Raw genomic sequence first — 23,334 nt, 5'->3', positions numbered from 1 at the left:
CACACACACACACAGTCCCCTGCAGCCCGCTAACCCTCCATCTGTTAATGTTCTCGTGCTCTCATCGATCAGCTCTCCTTCCGTCCGTCTCTGCGCGTCCGTGTCACTTCTCCCGGCCCAGAATGCATCAGTCTGCCTGCAGAAGCCACCGATCTGTCCACTAATGGGGGCGCTCCATCTATTCACCCCCCAACTTGTCCCTGAGTGGCCTTCGTCTGTTGCGAGACGAACACGACGACAGATAAAAACACGACAACATCTTGTGTTTACTGCGTTGTGTGAAATTCATCTTTTCCTGCGAACGACAAAATATATTCAATTTTTAAAAATGTCTCACATGTTTTTATTTCCTCTCACGGAACCAAAGAGCCGACCCGAGCGGACGGTCGCACCGGAGCGACGGGAATGCGGGAAAAAACAAGCTAAGCGCTGAGTTTGAAAAGGGAATATTTAAACGTCCGCGTTGTTTTAATATTCCGTTGGAATGTTGTGATAATAAACCACGAACGCTCCTCGTCTGTCATCCAGCGGGTTAGACCCGTTTTAAAATGCCCTCTCAGGTTCAGAGCCCCACTGAGATGCTGAAGAAACAAACAAAAAGGAATATTTAATACACTCCCTGGTGAGGAAAGAAGTGCCAACAGTGAGAGAGGAAAGAGAGTGAAGCATTATGGGAAATGTGGAAACACGCTGAGTAAATGTTTGGGGATGAACGTCGGGACCTCAAAGGTTTTATTCCTCACACCCGTTGATTCTGAGCCGTGAAACGCAGAGTGGAAGATTAATGATGGTATTTAACATGAAAGGTAAAAGAAAAGACAGAATTGCAGCAAAGTGAATAAATAAATAAACATGTGAAGATGGAAAAACGGAAGAAGGAAAACCGGCAAAGAGACTAAAGAAAAACTGTGTTTAGAGCCGTAAATATGTTTTCACAACAAACTCGTGAATTAAAGTTTAACTTCAACAAAACAACGTTTTCAGGGTTTTACTTTGTCGAGTTTAAATGAAGTGTTTTACAAAGAGTGAAAGAGGAAACTACTTAAATAACATTTACATGTGTTTACTTTGTTGACATGCAAGTTTTTATCTTACATCTATACACCTACCTACCTATACACCTACCTACCTATGTACACACCTACCTATGTACACACCTACCTACCTATACACCTACCTACCTATGTACACACCTACCTATGTACACACCTACCTACCTATACACCTACCTACGTACACACCTACCTACCCATACACACACTTACCTACCTTTATACCTACTTACCTATACACTTACCTATTTACACACCTACTTACCTTTAAACCTACCTATACACCTACCTACCTACCTACTAAATAACCTGACATATACTGCTTGGCAGTGGAGTTCTCTTGAGGGAACGAGGACGTCTTGACTTTGACGTTCTGCATTTAGAAGTCGTTTGTTTCGGTCTCTTTTAAAATCTCTGTGACCTCGATTGAGCCGTTTGTTTGTCCCGCCGAGAGGGAAGTGCTGAGTCACCGCGGCTGTCGCTCCGTCAGCTTTAATTACACACTCGTCTTAAATGACTTCAACCAGAAATGACAGTTTTCTGGGGCCAGAAGAGTTTTTTAACTGCACGTCTAACTTCACTCGGCGATCTGTTAATTTCCCCGGGCAAACCGCCAGGATGTAATCAGAGCGCCGGGAAAGACTGCGCTCCTCCTCTTTTATCTTCTTCCACTCGCTTCAATTTGTTCTCGTTAAAGACGATCCTTTCCGTCGCACTTGTGACGACTCGTCTCTGCTCTGGAATCAATGATCTCTGGCTGCGCGTGATGGAGTGAAGCGGGAGAGGAGCGGTACTCACGTTGGCCCCAGCGACCCGTCCGAGGGTTCAGGTAGTTCGGGTACAGCCCGTTGGGTCGGTCCATTTTGGCGAGCAGCTTCCGGATGTGCATCACCTGTCAACCAACACCAGACACCAGGGTCTTTACTACAAACTACAATATTCATAGAGGCGGAAAAGATGATTACAGTCGTCCTCTTGTAAAACCTCTCAGCGGTCCTGTCAAATTAGACTAAAACGCCTTTCCAGTGGTTTTCAAAGTAAAATGCAAACTGTACTTGAACCATTTGGAGTAAAGTCATTGTTTTGGTCTCTTTTGAAAGGTAACAGTTATATAAGTGTGAACACACTAAAGCAGAAGGTTTTTATTTCCTCCTGGACATTTCTTTGCGAATAGATGCCTGCAATCTCGATCTCTGTCTGCGTGGTGAAGGGAACACAGGAAAGCACCTGGTGCCAACAGGTGGAGGAGGAAAAGAGGCAGTACGGGGGTTAGAGCCCCGCGGTACCTTCTGGTAGTAGGCCGGGTTCCCCGTCAGGTAGGTGAGGTGAACGAACTCCATGTGGAGCGTCCCAAACTCAGCCAGGATGCTGCTGCCCGCTGACGCCCAGCCCCAGTTACGCCCCACGCCGCTGGAGGAGGAGGAGGATGAGGAGGATGGAGGAAGGAGACGAGGAGGGAGGAAGAGGAGGGACAAGCAAAGAAAGACTTTAATAATCCTACACAGACCATATTAAAAGGATATCAATGTTTTTTACGGGGCTCAAAGAGTCAGTGGGCTGGTCTCTGACCTCTTGAGGTTGACCATGGCCCAGGGGATCCCTGTGGGCGTGTTGAAGGCAGGAAGCAGCTTCTCCGCCAGCTGGACGGCCTTCAGCTTGAACACCTGGAGAGAGAAAAACAAACACAGAGAGAGTTAACTCTGAATTTGGTCAACGTCACGTTCACTTGGAAGTGCTCCGCGCTCCATCGACCTCCCCTGCTTGGTATTCTGCTCACGGCCGACAGGTACGGGCATAAAACAACTGCCAACCGACAAAACAAATGGCGGGATGGAGGCAGAGCGAGGCAGAGTGAGACGTCAGGAGACAAACGATTGCTAAGTGATGGCCTCGGCTTGTCGGAGCCCAGCAGATTGATGGCGGCGAGCCGGCTGCAGAGCGGCTTCTCCTCCGCGCCGAGCCGCTCGGCGTGACAAATGTTGCTGCGTCACGAGAAGAGAACGCTCGGAGGTCAAACCGCTGCGACCGAGCCGCGTGAGACGCCAAAAGCTTCCGCTATCGGGACCGCCGTCTAATGCCGACGGGAGGAAGCGGACATGTGTTGGGTTTGAGATTACACAACTCCTGGCAGCCGGCAGACACATGAAGGCTCAGCGGAGTGTCTGCTGCCGCCTTGTTCTTTTTCCTCAACGTGCCAATCAAAGAGATGAAGAAGAAACCCACGGCGAGGCGCTGCACACCAGCGTGACGCTGAGAGACGTTTCTGTGGATGCTGGAAAAGCTGCTCAGGAGACAACGAGGCCGAGATGTATTTACCTCAAAGCACCAACAGATAACTTCCCCTCACAGTCCTGACAACCTTTGTTTTGATGATGAATCTTAGTTGCGTTTCGGCTGTTACCGTTAGCATTAGTTAGCATAGCCACCGTCAGGAACACAGCTAACGCTGAGCGCCTGGTTGTAGCGCCTGGTTGGTGCGTAAGGCAACATGGCGGATGTGTGTGCTACAATACACACGCTAGGAACATTCTGTGCTACGTTAATGGTGTCATTATTGTACATTTCATGAAGCTATTTAAAACATACTTCATAATGACAAGTTAAAGCCAAAACACATTCCTTTAAATGTTGGGGATCAGACTCCAAGGCGAGTCTTCAGTAAATCTTTTGTAGAGTGATGTTTTCTTGAAATTACAGAATGTATTGACAAGTCCTGTTGTTCAAGGCGAGCGTTCCTTTGAGGGAACCCGGCGAGCGGAACAATCCCACAGAAACACCACGCCGCGGTACAAAAGGTGTCACATTAACGCCCAAACAAAACATGAAAGCTTACGCAGTAATAATTCAATTATTCACAGCGTGAATTTCAAACCTTCAATAAGAGAAGCAAACACTCACAGCGGGACGCGCTGTAAACGCCGCCTTCTGCTTTTAGTGACAGTCGACAGCCTTTTCATGAAGGAAACCTTCAAATCAAAGAAAAGACAAAAGACGGAGGAGACAAACGCTTGCAGCAAACCCACATGAGAAGTGCACTCTATTCTTACTCTATTCCTACTCTATTCTCGTTGACTTCAGGGCAGTTGTGGAATAAACACACAAAGAGGCGGTCGCTGGAGTCGCAGTCGGCATCCTGTCGGCGGAGGAGAAGCACTTCAGCAGACGCTGATTCATCAACACGCCGACAGGTTTGATGGAGAGAACAGATCTATGGGAACCGTCCTGCCGCCTGGAAAGAAACGCACGAGCAGAGGACATGACGCCGCTTACAGAACGCACAGTCCCGCGCCTCAAGCAATTTTGTTGACCGATTTTTTTAATTTTGGATTACAGATTTTAGCTACGTTTAGAAAATTACAACTTTGTGTGTGTGTGTGTGTTTAGTCCTGTCCAATCATCATAAAGCCCTCCATTGATTTCTGGCCCTGCTAACAAACTCCTCTGCGGTTTATTGGCGTCCGGCTGCCGACGGCATCGAGCAGGACGGGATCCAAACGAGCCATCGGAGGAGGAGGGCCGCTGCCACTTTACAACGCTCATCTTCCTCCTCTTCATCATCTCCAGAAACAAGTCAAAGCTCCCGGAGCAGCTAACGAAAGTCTTTTCTCACAACTTCTCAAATTCTCGATAACAAAAAGAAACCGGAGAAGCTTCCAGAGGAGGAGAACCCCTCTGGGGAGCGACGCCTCTCCATCACCCTGACAGCTTCACAGCTCGGCTTTTTAAAATGCATTACAGCACGCACACACACACGCACACACACTTTGGAAGGTTGGGCTTCACACTTGGAAATGCGCTAACACAAGATGGTCTGATATTGTTTAACTGATAATAATTGCGACGACAAGCTTCCTATTCATCAGGACTCTGTTAACTGAATATAAATAAATGAATATAAACCCTCATGTCTGGTACTTGTGATGAATCCAGTATTCATTGAGCCCGAGTTCTTCTTCTCCCTCCTCCGTCTAGAGGGGTAGAGGAGGGGAAGGCCTCCTGCTGGGGCCGCAGAGCCACCACAACATTTAAATGAATCTCTTTTGGAGCCGTGAGGAGCTTTTGGATGCGTGTTCGCGTCCCGGGGGGAAACAGGCCGAGCTGTAATCCGCCACTCAAACGCGTCCTAAACTCGGCCAATGATCCGTTGTCACACACGAGGCCGAGCGCTAAGCTGCGAGCAGCCGGAGGCGACGACACTGAAGCAGCCGAGGACAGACAGTCCGTCCTCTTCCCGTCGCTTCTCCTCACCTCCTCCACTTCCTCTCGTCTCCTCTTCGTCCCTTCAGGTCTGTGAGGCGCTTTGTTTGCGGAGCGGAATTCACTAAAGCTGCGAAAGAAATTTAAATTTCTCCCTCATTTGTTCCACCATCTTCCAGTGTGTGTGTGTGTGTGTGTGTGTGTGTGTGTGTGTGTGTGTGTGTGTGTGTGTGTGTGTGTGTGTGTGTGTGTGTGTGTGTGTGTGTGTGTGTGTGTGTGTCTCTCTCTCTCTGAGTCTCTCCTGAACTGAATGAATAAAGTCATTTTTCTTTTGATATATTTTATATTCAATGTTCTTGTTTTCTAGGAAACGCTGTTCAAGTCTAATCAGCTTCTTTTCATCTCTTCTTTAAATAAATCACGAGTGGATAGAAAATACTTTTTCACTCGTGTGAAATGAAGCTGAAAAATAATGTATTTCTTTTTAAAAAGTACATTTTAATGCGGTAAAGTATCAGGAGGAGAAAGAGGAGGAGGAGAAAGAGGAAAGCACAGAGGAGAGGAGGTGAAAAAGGAGAGAGGACTCTCCTTATCCCTTCTTCCTCTGCTCAGGTAACAGACACACAGGTGAGGACTCACTTCCTGTCCAGAGAGGTAGTAGGCGGCCAGCAGTCCTCCAATGAACCGGATGTTGACCTCAAACACGGACACCTCGGCATTCTGGGAAAACAAGAGGGCACAAAACAACAACAAATTATTACATCTGTATTAGTATGTTTGTACCCAGACTCTGTGATCAACAGCCTCCAGACTGATGGGGGCGGAGCCATGAGAGATGGAGGGGGGGCGTGGCCAGTGTTCCTGTTTGTAAAGAGACATTTAACTTAATATCAGTAAAAATCTTGTGTTTTTCCACTTTAACTTACAGAATAATGGAGCTACTGCTGGTGTGTCTCCAGTGTAGTTTCCCCAGAAACTTTCCCAGAAGGCTCAGCAGTCTCAGGTGAGCGCGCTGTACCTGAACACACGTTAAAATGCTGATCTCGACTTGTCCGTTAGATTAGGAACGCAGACTCTTTATGCGTCGTTCTTCTTTGTACTCTGCGACTTCATTTTTATGACAGTTATCACCGCTTTATTCATCTCATTTCTTAATTAGTTTGGTTTTATAGTTTCACCTGTCGAGCCGCTCTATCAGGGTTTAAGTTGACCCTCTTTAGCTTTTATTATATTTCTGTTTTATCGCCTTTCTTTTGATGTCAGAGCTGTGTGGAAACTGTTTTTTAAAAGGTGTTGAATAGGTAAAGTTATTATTATTATTCATCATAACAGCTTGTAGTGTCGGGTCAGCGCTGGTGAAAGAGAAGAGGACCAGAGGACAGTCGATTCTCTTCCATCGTTACATTGTTCTCGCTCTCCTGAGACCCACATCCACTTCACACACCTTCTCCACTTTATGAATCCACATCTATTAATATCCAGCACCAAACGCTCTGTCGACACAACCTGGGGAGCCGTGTATGTGAGCGTCTCCCCGCCAGCGATCATCAGCGTTGTGCATTTCGACTGGCTCGTGTCACCACTGGAGAACACACAGCAGCGCGTTCATGTTGGTTGTCTGGTGGGTCTGACACACACACACACACACACACACACACACACACACACACACACACACACACACACGTGTGTGTGTTTGAAGTACAGTGTATTAAAACGGGCCAACAAGCACCAGAAGCTGCTTTGACGACTCGACTTGACGCTTCGGCAGCGAGCGACTGCAGACGTTTCTTCTGTTTGGAGAAAGCTAAAAGGAATTTAAAAAAAAAAAGCTATGGATTTATTCCCCGCAGAGGACGATAAATTATTAAGGAAATTAATTATGCATTATTGATATTACTACCGCCGTCGCTTTCGCTCTTGGAAATGACAAGCGTCGCCGGCGGTTTGTCACATCAGCTGTCACTAATTGGGGTGAATTGCATTTGTAACAGGACGCTTTCTGAAGGACGCCGTCGGCCAAAGATAGTTTATGAGGTGAGACGCTCCACTCGCTTCAGCGCGTTGTGATGTAACACGTTGCTGAGTGGACCGCCTGTTCTGAAGCATCGAGTTTGGCATTTTGGCCGCCGCCGTCTGGGATTTTTGTCGAAGTCACAAAGAGACGCTGGATGTGTCTCCGGTAGAGGTTGTCTAGAAGTCTATGTGTTGAAGCGGCATTCTCTCTATTGACCACCAGGGGGCGACTCCTCTGGTTGTATAGAAGTCTATGCTGCATGTGTTAAAGCCGCCTTCAGTACCATCAGTCTTTGCGTGCGTGCGTGCGTGCGTGCGTGCGTGTCCAAAGCCAAACACACGGTCGGGCTTAAATATTCCACCAGCAGAAATAAAAATGTGCTGAAATCGCTTGAAGACCAAAAAAAGAAAACATGTAACGCAGTCGACACCGTCTGAAATATTAAAACCGGCAATGACTTTTAAAGATGGGTTAACACACGCACACAGACACACACACGCACAGACACACACACACACAGCTGTCACATGTCTTTCGCCCTGGGCAAAGCCGGCTGAGGGGAACCGGCAGAGGATCGTCTCCTCGTGACGAAACACGGCAGCTTTCACCGTGAAGGATCGGCAACGTCATGACGAGTGAACGGCAGAATGTTTCTGGCCGTCGCGCCTCACAGGACACGACGTGACAACCCGGCGCCGATGTTTTCACCACGAGCGTGTTCAGAAGAAGCAACTCGCTCCTCTGAGGTTGGATCTGGTGAGTGAAGCCGGCTGGAAGCTTTTGTTAACCACAGTTATTAATGCGGCAGATAACAGGCTGCCTTCATTTGAGCAGAGCTCACACCCACACATCCATCATCTGAGGGCGGTGTGTGTGTGTGTGTGTGTGTCACCAGAACACTGGGAACTACAGCAATGACCCCCTGCTGGGCTCAGGCCGACATGGCAGCTATTTAATCTTTCATTAGCACTGTGGCTGAATCCAGGGAGACGGGTGTGAAACACTCACAGTATAGTTGCATTTGTTAAAAAGCACACGAGAGCCATGAAATTATGATTTTAAGGAAACACTTTTTGACACAAACAGCTGGACAACATGAACATTATGTAAAATGGATTAAGAGAAGCTTTGTCAAGAAATGAAAGGTCTTTCAACAGCGGCCATTTATGATTTATGTTCCTTTACGACCTGGTTTTCTATTGGTTACGGTGACCTTCAGGTGACGGTGACCTTCAGGTTACAGTTACGTTCAACGAGGCATTATCGCTAAAAAAAAGAAGCTTGGGCCAGAATCCCTCCTCTACAAAAGCAGTTTGAAGTCGTCCACTTCCAGTGTTCATTTTTGTGTCTTTTCCAACAGGAGAACAAGTAGAAAAAGAAGATGAAGTCGCAGTTAGTTCTTTCTTCTCTTCACTCGCTCGGCGCTTCGCCTCGCGGCTCCCCGGCGGCTCTCCGGCGGGCTCCCTAGGGTCAGCGGTGCGAGCACATTGAAATTAATGACGGGTGAAGAAAAGTTTAAAAAGAAAAAACAAACGCACAGAGGAAAAGAACCCAAAGGGAACGCTCTTTGAGGGAAACGGAGCACTTGGCCGTGAGCCAATGAGTCGGTTTCATGACTTGAAGTTGATTGTAATTTAAACTTGGTACGGCGGCCGTCTGTTAGAAACTTTACTGCGTGTTGGTCGTTGCAATCTGCAAGAGAGGAATTCTTCTTGAAAGGAGGCGGACAGTGTGAACCTCAAAAAAACTATCCTCAAGATAAAAAAAAATGGTAAAACTAGCTCTGACGGACGGACACACACACACACACACACACACACACACACACACAGACACACACACACACACACACACAGCCTCAGTTAAGGTCAGTGTAAAGTTAGCACGGGGAGAGTGATTAAACTTGAGTAAGAGTGATGCCTTTAATCTCCTCCATGGAGATACAGGCCGTGCCCTTTATTCCCGCTTCACCGCGCCGCCTGGAGACGCTGGGCGTGGCCGAGCCCAACCGGGTTGAACAAATCTTTTGACTTTTCACAAGGTGCCGGGCTCAATAACACTTACACTGCCAGAGACACAATGCCAGCTACACTACCAGGGACACACTGCCATCTTCACTGCCATGGACACACTGCTAGCTACACTGCCATGAACACACTGCTAGCTATACTACCAGGGACACACTGCGAGCTACACTGCCAGAGACACAATGCCAGCTACACTGCCATGGACACACTGCTAGCTACACTGCCATGGACACACTGCTAGCTACACTACCAGGGACACACTGCGAGCTACACTGCCAGAGACACAATGCCAGCTACACTGCCAGAGACACAATGCCAGCTACACTACCAGGGACACACTGCCATCTTCACTGCCAGGGACACACTGCTAGCTACTCTTGCAGGGACACACTGTGAGCTACACTGCCAGCTACACCGCTAGGGACACTGCTAACTACACTGCTAGCTACACCGCTAGGGACACTGCTAGCTACACTGCTAGCTACAGTGCGGGCTGGGAGAGCATTGCTCGCGATGAGCTGGGAATGACCCGTTTGGTAAAAAAAAAGAAAAGAGATGCATTGTGAAGCTTGAGCTGAAGCCGTCTCCACGTTTCATGAACGTAAGAGCAGCTGGAAGCCAACGCCTGGATCCTGCCCTGATGCAAGCTGGTTGTAAAAAGGCGCTAATGAAAACGTAGCCTCCTGCGTAACCAAAGAGCTTCTGCTCTTCTCTGCGGCTCTCATTACTCCATTCAACCCCTCCATCGTCTCACATCCCTGTCATCAATAATCCTCCACCTTTTCTTTTTTCCCCACCACTCTCATGTCGTTTCATCACAGCGGATATTTTCTGTGCTGCTTTCCCAGGAAAAACCCGAACGTTTCTCTTTAATGAATCCAAATGTTGCTGTTGTCGGGTGAATGTGTGTTTTCATTCCAGAGCGTGTGGGTCTGATCACTACACAATGCCCCACGTTCCTGGTAACATCCACTGTTATTCCTTCCCACTCATATAGAATATATCCCTCTTTTTCTGCTCTCCTTCCTTCATCCCACAATGCATCTCATCTCTTTTAATCACTCACTCAACCGTTCGTCATCTCAGAAGAACCGTATGGAAAACTGATCACATCTGACTTGTGAAAGATTAACTTCCTGCACAGAAAGCCACCTTCAACACCTTGTTCAACCAACTTCCTGAAAGACTTACAGCGACACCTTTAAACACGTGATGCAGCGTTCGACGCGGCGTGACTTACACTTCCCAAAACGTCCAGCTTTCATACGGAATATAACAGCGTTAGAAGTGACATATGTTCCAATCAACACATACTTTCAACCTGTATGAAAGTCATTCTAACCCAATGGCTCTGATCTCAGACTTTCTCTGTATTCTGGCTGCAGTGTGGTCGTTACCTTTGTATAAATCTTGCCGTTTTACTGGAGATGACCTTTTTACGAGCGTCTAGCAAAGGTCTTGAGGAGCGTGGTGAGAAGCAGGCAGTCAGGTGAGACCCTGATCTTTCCTTAAAGAAGTTATGGATGCATAATGCATTCGCTCGGCTCTGATACTCTACATCCTCGTCTTTTAATGTACCATTTGAACTATTCTGTGTGTTTTACGTCGTGTATGTGTGTGTTTTATGTTAGCGTCAGCAAATGGGGATCCAGTTAATAAACATAAAGGTCAAAAGGGGGATTGGGATTAGTAAGAACGGCCTCTGCTGGACAGATAAAAGCTTCATCTCTGTTGCGTTTATGTCGGCCATTTTACTCCAAGACATTATACCGTTTGCCTGGCTACGTCTCCTTTAAAAGCCTTTTAATAAAGAAAAGTCTGTTGCGTTCCCCTCAATCCGTCTGATCGTTCCTGCTCCGTCCATCCAAACCCCTCCGTCCTCAATCTGCAATCAATCTTCCTCTTTTCCTTCTTTCTCGTCTCTATATCTGCGCCGCCTCCCTCCTTCACACTTCTCTTGCCGCCGCCTCCGCAATCTGCTTTCCATCTTTTCCTTCATCCAATCTAACCCTTTGTATCTCTCTCCTTCTCTCTCTCTCTCTCTCTCTCTCTCTTACACCCTGTTGTCGGTTCTTCATCCCAAATTCCTCCCGGCATCCCTCTGGGTTTTTCCCGCCGCTCGATCACAGTGATCCTGAGGTTAATTAGCCCTCCAAGTGTCGGCGGCTGGAGCTGCCCTGTGATTGCTTCGGCGGGGGGACTAACGGGCTCAGGAGTCAGACCCAGAGTCAGAAAAGAGGAGGGAAAAAAATAGAGGAGGCACGGACAGAATAGTGATTTCAGACGAAGGTTTTTTAGAGAAAAAAAAAAGGGGGAGGAAAGGAGGGACGGCAGCTGAGGACAGGTAACAAGGGAAGCATAGTTAGTGGTGAATGAAGGAGAGACATAAAAGGTGAAGAGAAGAAGACGGAGGGGTAGATGAAGAGAAGAAATGAATTCAAAAGGAAAACACTGCTGTTACTGAGGGAAAAGAGGGATAAAGGAAAAAGCAGGAGGATGGACGGAGGGTAAGAAGAAAAAAACAGCAGATGATGGATAGAGAGAGAGATAAAAACAGTGCGATTGTCAAATGTAATGAAAGAACGGAGGGTGGAGACAATAAAGCGGTCACGTCCAAACAGTACAAAGAGGTTATGAGAGAAAACAGACAGTAAAGAGGGAGAAAAGGATAATAAAAACGGTAACGTGGGATGAGGAAAGGGGTCGTAACCACAGAGGAAACATAACAGAAGGGAAGAGAGGTGATTGACAGAAGGTAGGGAGGCTGGTAATAGGAGGGGAGGACAGAAGCAGAGGGATAAGTGAGTCTGACCGACAAGAGAGACGAGAAGAGACGAGCTTGTAAGCTTAAAAGGAGGGAAAGCAAAGATGGAAAGAGAGGCGGGGGGGCGGCGGTTATTAGAGGAAAGAGACACAAAGAGTCGGGAATCAAGGCCGGAGATTTGGAAGCTCATATTTGAATGTTATTGGTTTAATGATTTAGAGAAAGAGGACGCTCGCCAACACCTCCCCCTACGCGTTATTGTGCAGGAGAAGAAGAAAAGATAGACAGAGGGGAAAAATGGAGGCGATTCGTTTCTAAAACAGGTTTCGCAGATGTTTGGGCTCCTTGATGAGAGAGGTGGACCATTGTTTAAAGTCTGATGGCTCGTTCCTTTAAAAAGAAAACGCAGCTACAACGCAGCGGCCATTGCTGGTTTCAGAGTTGCCGTTTTCAATCCGGCGGCCATGTTGTGTGACGCCCCAATGTTCCCGTGTTGGTCTTAAAAACGACACACAACAAAGTCAAAGAGTAACTCGCCCAAAACAAACCTCTGATTAAATAAATGCGACCCCTTTGCTGTCATCAGAGGCCAGACGATCAGTGATGACCAGACGACGCACTTAGCTATTGACCTTGATGAGGTGATTTCTTCTAAGTGTGTTTTCACAGCAGGCGGCGGGTAATCAAGCAAAGCCCTTTCACAGACACTGATCCTTTGTTCCGGTCTGAGTCTCCTAGCGTGTGAGAAGGAAGTTTGGGTACCCACCACTCCGAAGTCCAGATTCTGCTCGATCCACTCCTGGCCGTCCTTGAACTCGTCGTGCAGCCCCATGATGTAGAGCGTGTCCAGGGCGTCCACGATGGTCGCTCCCAGCTGGGAGTTGCCTGCTCAAAACACACAGTAGAAAACAAACAAACCGGAAAATTAGATTCATTTATCCTCCCACGCTGCACGCCATGATCCTCTCTGTGTAAAAACTGTGAGTTACGAGCGGACAACTCCTCACGAAACATGATGTCACCCACGATTCGAAGTATCGAGTTCAGCGATTTGGCCGTCGCCATTTGGGACTTTTGCAACCAGCGAACAGGAACTTGTCAATCACCTTGTAGCTCCGCCCTAAAGCGTCCCCTGCTTTGTGGTCCGTTTGACTCTAAGTGACCATAATTTACTAAATGAACATCACGCTGTATTGAAGACACCTGGTCGTACATATTATCAATCTGTGCAACGTTATCCTCCGACCAGTAGTGGGCGCTTTGACATGAGTTCACCAAATAAAGACGGAGCACAGTCTGTAAATCAGTCCGTTTCTTTATGAGTCATCCATGTTTTTCTTGAGTCGTCCATGTTTTTCTAGCAAACGTTCTCTTGCTGCTTCTGACTCTTGTTTCTAATTAGTTTATTCTCTCTTCCTCTCGGGCTGTACGGAGAATGAGGAGGAGGTTGTGGACAGAAAAGAAGGGGAATGTGAAATGTAAGGAGCAAAGCCAACACAACAGTTGCTGACTGTAATTATAGTCATTCACCAGGTAATACACTTGTACAATTAGTGTAATCGATGGATGTGTTCATCCGCTAAAGGCGCTTTCACAAGCTGAGGTTAAGTGAGTTTTAATTGAACTCTTTGTAGTTCGTTTTAAAAAAACACACGATTCAAATGACTGAATGTTAAAGCTAAAGAAATGAAAGAAAGAGCCAAAGGAGAACATCACATTCTGACCACACTACTATCATGTCTAACATTTCCTCTACCTCCTCAAGCCAGATAACCCTCGACGTGACCTCAATCTGAAAGTTCTGGACATGTTGTTAATGTTCAGGCTTAAAATGAATGTTTGATAAGAAATCAAGCTAATTAGCGCAGCGATTAAAATATCTAAAAGGTGTCGTATCATAAAAATTGAACGCACATTTCCTCTGCAGACAACGACCTTTTTGATAAAGAAACTATTGTGTGTCGACCTGCATATCTCCAGGAGTCGATCTCCTCATTGATATGTAAAACAATGCAGCGAGGCATTCTGGGATCTCGGCGGATCGTCCCAGTTCCTTTTCGATGCGCGGTCACATTCACTCGCGGCGTATCCCGGTGATAAAGGTCCGTGGCGCTGGCCTTTGAGTTCCCCGTCCCTTCTTATCTTCAGAAGGAGCCGCCGCGATATTATCCTTACAGACAGGAACCTCTAAATCACTCGGAGAATACCGGGCAGGACGACGGCCCGGCCGCCCGCCGGATCTCTGACAGATTGGCCGACTGTTGCTGGAGAGGAGCTCCTCCCCCTCCAGCCCTCACCCCTCCGTCCCGTCTGTCGCCTTCATCCCCTGCAGGTGAACGCCGGCGGCGGTCGCTGCAATGTGGCGTCGAAGAGGCGAAGTTAGAGGCCTGTCGAAGCTCTCCAGAAAGAGAACAAGCAGTGACGTCCCGCTTTGTGGGAGCAAAGCTTATCCAGCATCATGTTTTTTACAATGTTTTTCCTTCTAAAGTCCTCTTTTTTCAATATGTGCAAAAACAAAGCTTGAGGTTTAAACATGCTTTTATTTTGAAGGCTTTAAACTGATCTCTAAACCCTCAAATAATAATACGGACAACAATAATCTCCATATGACAGGATTCTTTGAGATTAGAATACTGGGAGGAGGCCGAGTGCAAAAGGCAGAAATCATTCATCTTGGCTGTGCTGATACACATTTTAAGATAAAAACACTTTCATATCTGCATTGTTTGTTGTTCACTTGAAATCACAAGGAAGTTTTGTAACGTTAGATGTGTTAGAGACGTGACAAATAAAGAAAAACTGATATAAATGATGTCTTTTATTAGATTATCCTCAACGTGAATACATCATTAGTTCATTTTCATTATTGACTCGTCTGTTGGAGAGTAACGGTTTAGTGGAGAAATGACTTCAGCTCTGTGTGTTCATGTCGTACTTTTAAAACACGGTTTGGGGTTGAACAACGTTCCTCAGCGATCCACGGCTGTGACTCAGAACATTTCCACTGCTCCTCCGTTATTTATCCTCCGTCTGGAAAATCAACTTCAAAGCCAAAGAGAATCTTCATTTGCGCTTCACTTCCTCTGGTTTCAAGCTCAGCTCACGTCCGTGTTGGGAGATCGACCTCCTGATCGCACCTCTACGGCCTCCTCTTCGTCCTCTTGCCGCTCCCTCCTCTTCCTCCTCCTCCACTGAACCATCTGCTCTCATCATCAGCGTCTTGTCAGGTTTTCTCCCTGATCTTTCTGCGCTTTCCTCCTTTCAAACCCTGACGCACCAACATTTATTTTCCCCTCTAAACCACGTCTCCGGCCTTCACACCGGGGCGTGTATTGTTTGTGTGTCCTTCTTGACACCAGCAGCACCAGCAGCACCATCATCATGCTCCCTTTCATGCTGCGCCAACTGCATCAGATGAGGCTGAATCGTCTCTCTAAAAAGGTGGGTTTAGGGTTGCCAGGCGCTGCTTATCTGAAACAAATTGGCCAGGATGATGTTTATTTATTTGGGGAATTATCAGCTCAGCATCGAGTGGACACACACAGACACACACTCTCTGATTGAATTCACAGCGCACACAACCGTCTTTCTACCTCACCTGAACTCTCTGACACGCTCCAACTTCCTCCCTCCATCTATCACAAGCTCACACAATCTCTCTCACACACAGACACACACACACAGACACACACACACACACACACACACCTCTTCCACCGTCTCTCTTCGAGTCGGTTTCATTAGACGACGGGTTCAAAGGTTCTCAGAGTCTGAATCCACGCGAGGAACGAGGACGTGATGTGTGTGTGTGTGTGTGTGTGTGTGTGTGTGTGTGTGTGTGTGTGTGTGTGTGTGTGTGTGTGTGTGTGTCAGCAGGGTCAGATCCAGGCGCCCGGCTGGAAGTGAAACATTTTCTCCACAAAGAGACACTGAGCTCAGGAGTTGTTGCATTTCAAGGACTCCCTCTTGAGTTCCCTTCACACCGCTCAGGTTTATCTCCTCCATCACATCTCCTCCTCTTCCTCCTCCTGTTCCTTCACTGCTGAGCTCCTCCTGACGCCTCCTCACAACCCTCTGCTAGTCGACCCCGTCGGTCCACGTGTCCTTAAGCTCAACAAACGCTCCTCTGATCTACGCCTCACTCGGCGAGTAGCGTTGCAACACACGACTACTTTTGAGTTGCAAGACAACAGTGACCAGAGGTGTCAAACAACCGCTGCGAGCATTTCATGTTTTACTGACTGTTTGCAACATTACATTTTGATAAGTCACATTTACGATTTTGTTGACGCCACAAAAATGTCCTTTTAAATTGACAAACGTCACGGCTCATAATTGACAACACAATTCAAACCGATCAAATCTTTATTGGTCGCTCGCCATTGACGAACGTCCATACTTCTCCACATAAACAATGACCTGCGTGTTTCACGCCGCCGCCTGTAACCATGGTTTCATGTATAAAAGTGTATTAATAGAACTCATCACCTCTGCGCTCCACTGAACATGAACAACATGTCTGGACTCAACAAGTGAACCTTTCCTTGCTCTTTCTTTGTTTCTTCGCGTCTGAAACGGGCTCGTTACACCCTCGCAGGCTCACAGTTATGCAGAGCTGCATTGTGGGTAATGGGTCCAAAATGACTCATCCAATTATTCCGCGGCGCCGCTTTGCAGGCTGCGGCTTTTAGCAATCACACAGTTGCACAGACGGAGAACAATGGGAAGTAAGAAAGTACCGACTGAAGCCCGAGGGTCTGAACTTACACGCTGATGTTCTTCCTCAGTCTTCCCCTTTCCTTTGTTTGAAGGATTATTCTCATTCCTGCCGGACTCAGCAGCCGGCAAAGCCTCCCGTTTCCTGCGGTCCAATCTGGCAGCGGCAGCCCGGCTGAAAGTTTAATCTGAGAGGAAGGAGGGAGCGAGGAAGGAGGGAGCAAGGGAGCGAGAGGGCCGAGTCGAGGAGCTCCGAAAGAAATGTTGACGTCTTGTTGAGACCAGAAATCAATCCACTCCTTTTTTTTTCTTTTCGAGGCGCAAATGTGCCGACCGAAGTGTGCAGAGCGAGGCGTGACGGAGGAAGAACACCCGGCGGAGAGGATCGATGTCTTCGTCACGCATTTGCCAGAAAAGAAGCTAAAAATAAATAAATAAATAAAAGGTTTGACCGTTGGCGATGGAACTCCACGTCCAAATCAGGGTTTGAATGCATCGTATGAAATGTATGCGTTCGATATATAGATCCCAAAATAAGTTGAATATATATGTATTTTCTGTACTGCTGTGTGTGTGTGTGTGTGTGTGTGTGTGTGTGTGTGTGTGTGTGTGTGTGTGTGTGTGTGTGGTGCTGTCCGAGGTGCTGAAACGCAGCAGACGGGTTTTTCTATTGTACAAATTAACAGACTGAAGTGTATTTATGTATTTTTTCATCTGTCTAATACGGCGACATATGAGCAAATTTATTTTTATGGTCCATCGCTGCGTCGATGACAATATTGCACGTTTAATGGCCGCTTCCATTTCAATAAAAAGAGAAATCCTTGATGTGAGATTTCTGTCCTCATCCGTCAGACAGCTTGTGTTCTGGTCGTCCAGGTGGTTTCTTTTTGTGACTCGAACACAACCTGCTTCTCTTTCTCTTCATTAGAATATTGAAGATTTAACGTTACACAGCGCTAAGTAGACATAATAACACGTTTGTTCCCTTCAGATTGATATTCAAGACCATTTTCTGGATCTTCAGAGAGTTTTTCAAGGACTACGCCTCAGTAAGTGAGCTGGATGCAGCCAGTAGAACAGATCACATCTGTCCTTGTGGTTAAAAATATTAAGACTTTCTGCGATCAATTTAAGCTTCACCGAGCCAACGGTAGTTGGAAAAAACAAGAACTTTTATTCTTTATCTTATGCAAACATCAAATAAAATAAATAAAGTAGTCGTGTGAGAAGTCGTGTACAATCTGTCAACTTGCTAAAGAGTCATGGGATTAAACAAAAGGTCATGTGACCCGTCTTCTGAGACAAAAGTCATGAAATAGTTTGACTTCTTTACATCCAACTTTTTTCAACTCCCATTCGTGTTAAAATAAATGTTATGAGCTTTATTCCTCGCTGGAATCCACTGTGATATAAATATACATTAATGGAAGTGTAGAGTGCTTTGGATAAAAGCATCCAGCCGGCCGTGTTCATGAAGTCTAGGATTTCTGTCTGCAGCTCATCTGATATTTTCACAGTCAGCACTTTATTCAGTAAAGACTTTTATACTGTAGACGATGATCAGGCTTTTAAGAGAACGCAGCTTTAACACATGAAGCATAGACTTCTATACAACCAGAGGAGTCGCCCCCTGGTGGTCAGGAGAGAGAATGCAGCTTTAACAGATGAAGTATAGACTTCTATACAACCAGAGGAGTCGATTGGGCCTTGTATTAGTAATAAATTGTATATTTGAGTCTAATGTTCCATATTATTCCACTCAGAGTTAATACATATTGCTGCTGCAGGAACATAAAACACATATTTGTAATGGCACCAGAACATTCTGGATCGCCTCCACATGTGTCATTTCTGTTTCATTGGTCTTCACACCCATGGGTGCATCGCCATGGCGACCCCTACACAACCGTTTTGATTTTTTTCCAGGACGCAGAGCTTTCGCCCAGGGAGCCGCTCATGTGAAGACATGACCCAGATTAGACTGAAGCTAACGGCTGCGAGCGAGAGCAGACTTCTGACTTCACGGTTATCACGGCGTCCACACGCTGCGCCCTGCGGAGGCATCGCCATAGGAACGAATTTCCACTCGCTCCACAGAAGATTTCGCTGCTCGGTGTCCATCGATTAGAGAAGCCGGGCGATCAGAGCAGCATTTGATCTTGTGTTGTGGCTTCACGGCAGTCTGGATGAGGGTTTAAACAGAATCCATATCACTCGAGCGCCGTGTGGGTGATCAGACGGAGGTCAATTACGACAAAAATGATGAAAACGATGTTTCTGCTCTGATCCAGCATGGTGGATCTTTTAAAGACGTAAATAGAGGACATTTAAATCACGTAGCGTTTCTGAAAGGCATACGGAGCAGTGATCGGATGATCTCGATTTACTTTGAACTCAATGCGACCTCCGTTAGCCGTTACCAGCTAACAGCTAATGTTAGCTTAGCTCTCCTGCAGATTTCAACACTGATTCCTTGTTCACAATGTAACATCACCAGAGAGGAAGAATAGGGCACCCAGCAGTGTTTAACCACAGGTTTGTAGCGCTAGATTGCACATGCCCAGTAACGCTCAGACAGGATGTACGCATCAGGGAGCGAGGGACTTGTTGTTGTTGTTGTTCCTCACGTACTCGACGATACAACATCCAGCATATTTGTTCGTGTCTGAGCCGTACCCGTCGAAACATCTCTCGTCTCTATCGGCAAAACAATTGCCCAGACAACCAAAGTGATCTCTCACGGCCGGGACCAGAACTGGGTCGACGGAGGGTCCAGGTGTCCAAAACCCTCGGCCCTTGTTCAGCCTCGCCTCCGGCAAACCGGATGCCTGAGGCGGTCTTTGATGATCATTATGAGCCGTCGTAAGCCACGAGGCGGAGAAGTTTAGATTAAAATCATCAGACGAGCATCTTCAGGGGAAAACCAATAAAGCAGCAACAGGTTGAGTGCCAGTGGATTCCCTCGGGGTGCAGATTAAATCCACTAAAACAGAGCCAGTAAAAGTCACTGAAAGCCAAATGAAGTCTGAAAAAGGCACTTGGGAAAATTAAAACACTTCCGATCCTCCATTGGCGGCTGGAAACTGTGTCTGAAGCAGAACTTCAAGTCATCCTCCACTCTGAATAATAAGTAGAAGTACTAAACAGAAGCTTCTCTCTCTTCAGATTATCTTGGTTACGTTACATTTTGGGCTGTAAATGATGATTATTGTCATTATGTCATTAAATGTTATTTAGTCCCATCTAAATATATAACAATGATATACAAGAGAAGGTGTTCCTTCCACCCGGTTGTGCTAATAACTAGATCTAAGGGTGAGTGTAAAGCTTCGTTATCCTTTTATTTAATAAGAAACAAGGACAATCTTTGTGGTACATGAACACTGCAGGGGTCCAATGCTTGGCCCAGGTCGTCCATTCCAATGGAAAGTCCACTAACAGCCTCACGTGGACACGCACATTAAAGACATGTGACTCGACAACAGTCAGACCTTCTTTATGTTGCTGGACCCAGAAGAACCAGGAGGTCCCAACTGTTGGTGCTTCTGTCGTCTACTTCTAACTGGACATATTTATTTTAAAAGGGCCGACCAATACCGTCCGAGCTGCAGGACGTCGTTCCACGTTTGACTTCAGTCCTTGAGGTCAGATTCAGAACGTATGTTAAACCGCAGATCACGTCTCGTCGTGTTGTTTCACATGAAACAAAAACACGACGTCACAGTGATTTAAATCCACGACTTAAAGTCGATCCTCCATCGCCGCTTCCATCCAATCGCTCAGCCGTTGTGCGAGCGTGTGTGTGTGTGTGTGTGTGTCCGCGGTACGAGCTGTCAGTCTGTCAATGTGTCCAATAGTGACAGAAATGAGAGCCTGCTGCTTCTGCAGTACGCAGCTTTCTGGCTCTTCCAACACACACACACACACACACACACACACACACACACACACACACACACACACACACACACACACACACACACACACACACACACACACACACACACACACACACACACAATCAATACAGCTGAGTTCTGTGTAGGAGGACAAGATATGCCTCATCAATAATGGAAGTGTGTTATGTGAGGAGTGTGAGGCGTGACTCTTTGGCCACCCTGTGACTAAGAACCTGCAGATAGCGAGGAGAGAAAACACACATTATATTTGTATCTGCCCGTCTGAGCGCTGAATAAAGGAACAACTTGTTAGATCTGGTGTGTCCGTTTGATACATTTTTGCACCAAAAACATCATATGCACGGTAAGCGTTCGATTCACAAAATACCTTTAATACTTTACTGTACGGCACTTTATTGTCATCTATAGTGGTTATATGCATAAAAAACAAACAGTTAAAATGGTTAAAACACCTTTTTTAGTTGAAAAAAACAAACGAGTAGATTCAATTATATGTAATAAGCTGCTTGGAGCTAGCATTAGCAAGTAAAAGAGGTCATAATACCTTCTTTAATGTCTATCATATATTGCTGTAAACTCTCACTAGAACAAAATTAAGATGTATCATCGCAAAAATCCTAATGTTTAATGGATGAAGCTTGATGGTGTAACGAAAGGAAACCTCCGTTAACGTTAGCGGTTAGCTCAGTCGAGCAGGACTGCTGCCCAACGGCTGCTGAAAGCTAACAGCTAACAGCTGACGCTAAGTAGATCTCCTCCTGACAATTTCCACCGTTCTGTTGAGCACAAAGTAGCATCCCGAGGGAGAAAACAGGGTCTCCTCAGCTTTATGATGCTTTTGAGTGTTTTATTGTCTGCGCCGTGGCTCTGCCCCCACAAACAAACTGAAATACGACCCAGCATTCATACGTTCTGACAACTTCACCCGCCGCTGCCAACTATTTGTTCTGGTTTCAGACATTGGAAAACGCACACAAACGGCATTTATCGGCCGTTTAGCAGCAGCTCGTAAAATAACACAGTTGCCTCCGGTCAGTTTGCCAGACGGAGCGTTCAAATTTAACACACAAAAAAGACTCATAAGCTCTCTCACACACACACACACACACACACACACACACACACACACACAGGAAAGTCAAAACACACACACACACACAGAAATCCATTAAAAAACACACAAATCCATCTGGCAACCGAAACACTCAGATAAACGCGCATAAAGCAACATCTTCACGCGCATAAATTCACACTAAGCAAAGACCGATGTGGCATCTATCTCTGCACTGATGCAGAAACAACCCATGCATCTATTGATACGTACACATTGATCACAATTTAAATAATTGGCACACAAAGGATGCCTGCAGCACGCAGCCCGTATGATGCAGCTTTTGCTCACGATGAAATGTGTTTATTGATGTTATCCTCACAAAGACGGGAGTGTAGAGCTCTGGATATTTTTCTTTCTCTCCTGTAGAAGCTACACGACCACAGAGGAAGACTGTCGCCTCACAAAGAGGAAGGTGTTGAGGCAGAAAACGCGAAGGACACGAGCGGGTGTGAAGAAATATAACGCTGCTTTTCTGAAATATTGGCTGGGTCAATAAAAAAGCTGGGGGGAAAAGAAAGTGGTGTTTTTGTACGTGTGTGTCGTGTCAACCGGTGGCAGTGTGTACTTCACAACTAGGAAAGGAAATAATTGGGTAGGCGGCATTGTGTGTATTCATGAGGATCAACGGCGTCTTTCCTTCCTTTTCTGTGATTCTTTGTGGTGTCTGATAATCTGATAATCGAGGTTCACACATCCTGCTACATTAAACCAGTGTCACTTCCCACACAGCAGAGAAGCTTCTAATCATTTTCAGACACGTGGCGAACTGAGCGTCACAGTTAGCGCCCCGCGGGTGTGTAAACATGGCGGTGGCGTACGGAGCCGATTAAAATATCGCTTTTCAACATGTTCACATGATGCTTTAATGCTTGTTGAGTGGGTGAATTGATGAAAGTCTAGCTTTAGATGTTGTATATCTCCTTGTCAATAACACTAAAGCTACATGCCGCTGTACTGAGTGGCATGTAGCTTTTTCTTGCTAACGTTAGTCACAGACCTAAAAATCACTATTTTCCCACATCTTAACATGACCACGGACGTCGTAACTAACACGACCAATGTTAGCGTCGGCTAATTGCCAACATTAGTTTACCTAAGATGTGACTTCACATCGTAATGTTAGCAGCGTCAATGTTAGCATCGTCCATACGAGAGCGTCGTCAATACGTTAGCGTCGTCAATGTAACTCGCTAGTTACCAATATTAGCTTACCTAAGATGTGGCTTTATATCGTAACGTTAGCGTTGGCAATACTATAGCTCGCTAGTTGCCAACATTAGCTCACCTAAGATGTGACTTTACATCGTAACGTCAGCTTCTTTTCTCTTTGAGTCATTGCACGAGTTGACCGAGGTTCTGTCGGGTTCATAGCGCGCTGAACTGCTATTGGAGCTCAGAGCAAAAGCGTGTCAAAGTGCGCTCATTAATCCACTACCAAGGGAGGATGTGGAGGCCGGGATGCCGTTAACCTGCGTTCACCGACGCAGCAGAGATGTGCAGAGACAAAATGAGGCCAGACTTGAT

General features: G+C 46.5%; 1 protein-coding gene across 3 annotated transcripts in view; it reads right to left on the bottom strand.

Moving 5' to 3' along the window:
- man1a2 (mannosidase, alpha, class 1A, member 2) overlaps positions 1-23,334 on the bottom strand; it is a 61,570-nt gene that overhangs the window by 7,674 nt on the left and 30,562 nt on the right. For 2 of the 3 annotated variants that reach the window (XM_068572214.1, XM_068572213.1), the window contains exons 5-9: positions 12,824-12,945; positions 5,889-5,969; positions 2,622-2,716; positions 2,339-2,462; positions 1,851-1,944 (exon numbers count right to left, since the gene is read on the bottom strand). In XM_068572214.1, the coding sequence (XP_068428315.1) occupies positions 1,851-1,944; positions 2,339-2,462; positions 2,622-2,716; positions 5,889-5,969; positions 12,824-12,945 (516 nt within the window). The remainder of the gene's footprint in view (positions 1-1,850; positions 1,945-2,338; positions 2,463-2,621; positions 2,717-5,888; positions 5,970-12,823; positions 12,946-23,334) is intronic. The other variant, XM_068572215.1, reaches the window with a different exon arrangement.

The sequence above is a fragment of the Clinocottus analis genome, unplaced genomic scaffold (genome assembly GCF_023055335.1).
Source record: "Clinocottus analis isolate CAN_PGR_092001 unplaced genomic scaffold, fCliAna1.0.p SCAF_12, whole genome shotgun sequence".
In the NCBI taxonomy this organism is placed as follows: Eukaryota; Metazoa; Chordata; class Actinopteri; order Perciformes; family Cottidae; genus Clinocottus; species Clinocottus analis.
Note: the sequence above shows the minus strand (reverse complement) of the source record. Positions and strands in the feature narration are given on the sequence as shown.